The sequence below is a fragment of the Garra rufa genome, chromosome 20 (genome assembly GCF_049309525.1).
Source record: "Garra rufa chromosome 20, GarRuf1.0, whole genome shotgun sequence".
Taxonomy (NCBI): domain Eukaryota; kingdom Metazoa; phylum Chordata; class Actinopteri; order Cypriniformes; family Cyprinidae; genus Garra; species Garra rufa.
In genome coordinates this window covers 29,631,470-29,635,486 of record NC_133380.1, presented here as the reverse complement: position 1 = coordinate 29,635,486, position 4,017 = coordinate 29,631,470, and the positions used below count along the sequence as shown (strand labels likewise).

At 35.0% G+C, this 4,017-nt stretch overlaps 1 protein-coding gene across 1 annotated transcript in view; it reads right to left on the bottom strand.

The window, feature by feature from the left end:
- Positions 1-1,513: 1,513 nt before the first annotated feature.
- mkrn2os.1 (MKRN2 opposite strand, tandem duplicate 1) overlaps positions 1,514-4,017 on the bottom strand; it is a 3,295-nt gene continuing 791 nt past the window's right edge. Inside the window, exons 2-4 of the mRNA XM_073825544.1 lie at positions 3,932-3,978; positions 3,687-3,849; positions 1,514-2,513 (exon numbers count right to left, since the gene is read on the bottom strand). Of these exons, the coding sequence (XP_073681645.1) occupies positions 2,294-2,513; positions 3,687-3,849; positions 3,932-3,978 (430 nt within the window). The 3' untranslated portion in view covers positions 1,514-2,293. The remainder of the gene's footprint in view (positions 2,514-3,686; positions 3,850-3,931; positions 3,979-4,017) is intronic.

Genomic DNA, 4,017 nt, shown 5'->3' with positions numbered 1-4,017 from the left:
TAGAAATATTGCAGTGTGCAAATATCAGGCATGTGATTGGCTAAGGACAAAAAAGCAGGAAAATATACTAAGACAGGAAAATATACCCCCCCCCCCCCCCCCCCCACTCAAAATCGATCATCTAATCCAGGGGTCTTCAACTAAAACGGCTCAAGGTCCAGTAATGAACCATGCGCACCAGCCGAGGTCCAGACAATTATATATAAAAAGCTTTTTTTTTTTTTTGTTGTTGTTTTTTTTTTTGCGAGACCAGCGTATCTGCAGCATATTTTATCTTAAATTCTACACATTTAAATACTTTTTTAAAGACCTGAACAAAATTTAATTAATAAATAAATAAATTATTAAAATGACTGTAAAAAGCATGATTATCAATTGAGATGCAGATTTCACAAAACAAAAAAGATTTCTTAAATTATAAAATTCACATTTCAGCCTTCAAGAGTCCTTCAATTCTTATATTAATTTAAACAATTATTGTCAATCAAGTATTATATTAATTAACATATATTTTATTTCCTTAATTGTTTAAATTTGTATAACACATGATCTTGTCGATCCGTCAGATAACATTTACAACTCTACGTGTTTGGTGCTTAAAACCATGGACTGATTTGTTTACATTGGTCTTTTTGACAACAGTAGACGTACGAGCTGATTAAAAATGTCAGATCATTCTCTTCCAGCAGGAGGCGCTGTCAGAATGATACACAAAGCAGCGCCGCAGCTGACTTTGAAACGCGCAGCGCTCATATTTATTCAATGGATAACCTTATAAAGTTTAATCGCAATTCTTGCCTTTCAGTCCCCACATTTAAGACAACCTGAAATAATTAAGTCTTTCTTAACCCCTAATAACACTACAGTCATCAATAAAAATGAAGAGCTTTATTTCAAGAACCGACTTTCAAAAACCCTAGCCTAAACAAAATACGTTTCTTTTTATTTTGCAGAAGAGAAATATTAGGGAAGTAAATTAATATCAGCATATGAAGTATATTCGTCTATCATTGTCTCTTAGAGAATGTGCACATTAGATGCTGAAAGCGCTGTTTTTACTTTCACTTTAATATATGCAGTTTTCACGTTGCTTGTGTGATATCCATTGGCTCACCGTCGTGGTTAAAAATATAAATATGTATGAAAATACAGTATAAAAATTATATTTACAATATTTTGCGACGTAACCCCAAAATAATGCATTTTTCCATCTACGTTTTTCACTCACTGAAAGCTACATCTGTCTGCCGATCTCTGCTCTCCTCACTGCACAGATTGTACCCAAACGCTGACCCTAGTGTGCTTGATATAAATGTATTTATTAGAAATAGCGTTTGGCATTTTTTTTATTATGTCAAAAGCTTTCACGGTCGGCATGGACGCATCTTGCGGTCCGGAATACTTCGCCATCCGCCATTTGCGAACGGTCGCAAATACGTGACATAGGTCACATTTTCAGGTCGAAAAATCCGGAATTCCGGATTAATCCGGAAAAATCACATCCCTGAAATATGCAAATCTTCCTAGCTGTATATTGGTATGAAGATTTTATGACTCTGTTTATTGAGAGAGTGAATGGGATATGTGAAACCTTGATTATCCTGCAAATAATGCAAATGTGTTTCTCTGACTTGATACAACTGGGTCTCACTGCAACTTAAAACCAGGTCTTGTTTAAAACCTGGATTTACAGGTTTACAACCTGTCATGAGTAGCTGAGCCACATCTGTCATGTGGTAAATGAATCCTGTAAACACACTTTCCATACAGCACTGGGCTTACAACAGGCTTGAAAATAACTTATGAAGAGCTTTGTTGAAAGTTTTGTTCAGTTTCTTGCACATGCTGATTGCTGATTGGTCTTCGTAAGACCAATATACAGGTGCATCTCAATGAATGATGCCAAAGACTTATACTACTTCCATCTGTGTGCATTGAGCTTATTTAATACACAAGTTTCACATTTAAGTTGAATTACTGAATTTTCCATGGCATTCTAATTTATTGAGATGCACCTGTATATCGACAGGAGCCACCTGACTCTCCAAGTGAATGTAGCTGCTGATTTGCATTTTATGAATCACCAAGAACCACAGTTTCAGATGAAATCTTTTTTAGTGTTCTACTTAACATCTTGACCGGCCTGATGATAAATTAACAAAAAATTTGATTTTTAGGAGATATATCCCTTTAAAGGCACATATTAGTAACTTTTGAATGAGTCTCTGTCATACTGACAGTTTTTGTACCTTTTTTTTTGAGAGTGTATATTATAGCCATGAAGAAACAAGTATCACATATCATGTGGGGTATTAGCGATGTAAAATCCATGTTGTAATATTGCATGATATATGCTGATGTATAGCGATACAGTCTTCATTCTGGGTAAAACGTGAGATCCCGTGAACTCATCTCTGCTCAGTGACACTTTCCCATCCAATGAGCGCATGTGGTTTATGAAGGTCAGAGCAAAACCGTAACAGCATGATCCAAACTCCCTCTCCTCGTCAAACCTGCCAGCGAACAGGTTTTGTGGTTAAAATAGTAAAATGTGCCCCATTTAAATCTAAATAGACATTTTTTTAAGTCAATAGTTTACATACACCTTGCAGAATCTGCTAAATGATAACTATTTTACCAAAATAAGAATGTAATCATACAAAATGCATATTATTTTTTATTTAGTACTGACCTAAATAAGATATTTCACATAAAAGACATTTACATATAGTCTACAAGAGGAACTATTGGTTGAATTTTTAAAAATTACCCCGTTCTAAAGTTTAACTACACTACAAAAAATTCTTAATACTGTGTTATTACCTGAATGATACACAACTGTGTTGTTTTGTTTGGTTTTGTCTCTTATTTGTCCTTTACAGTTAAACTGCTTGCTGTTCTTCACAAAGATCCTTCAGGCCCAACAAAATCTTTGGTTTTTCAGTATTTTTGCTAGGGGGTGAAAACTTTTGAACAGAATGAAGATGTGTACATTTTTTTTTATTTTGCCTAAATATCAGATTTTTGTTTCATTTAGTACTGCCCTTCAGAAGCTACAGAAGATACTTCCATGTTTCCCAGAAGACAAAATAAGTTACATTTACCCTGATCTTCAAATTCCAAATGCATCATGTTTTTCCTTCTGTAATAGTCCCTCGGTGTGAAAAGATGGATCTCAAAATCATACAATGTTGGAAAGAGTTTAAATACACAAAAATGTTGAAAAACTTGTGGGACCTTAAGGATTTTTTGAAGAACATTGGCAAGGTTCAGGACAAACAGGACTCATGAACTGTTCAGGACAGTTCAGGACTCATGAACAACTATCACTAAAAAGCAGCTGTGGATCATTCAGGTAACAACACAGTATTAAGAGTTAGGTGTATGTAAACTTTTGAACAGGGTCATTATAAATTCTATTAAAACTATTACACTATACACTATTTATAAAAACTATTATTTTCTCTTGTGGACTATGTGTAAACATCTTTCATGTGAAATATCTTATTCAGATCAGTACTAAATAAAAAAATAACATGCATTTTGTATGATCCATCTTATTTTGCTTAAATAATTAACATTTTGCAGATTGTGCAAGGTGTATGTAAACTTTTGAATTTTGAAAATCTATCTAAACATATATAAAACATCTTATTGGGTGTATTGCATAAGGACTATAGCTGTACCGTTCTGAAACCCATTCTGGCGATGTAGAAAACTGCTCCAGCTCTCTGTCCCATGATTCCCTGAGCTCATGTCTCCCTGGAGGGCAGAGCTGTATGCAGACACACTGCTCCCAGCCACGGTCGTCTCTCCGGACCCCGGACAGGGTGTAGTTATAGACCAGACCTAAAGATGGATTGAAAACAGAAACAACTGCTAAAACACACCGAACAAAAAAGATATTATAATAATTACAGTTGGGCCTTACCTTCTGAATTTGAGAGTCCCACATGAATCTCGGTGTCATCCCATTCTCTAGAGAACAAAAAAATATGGGTAACACTTTACCTTACT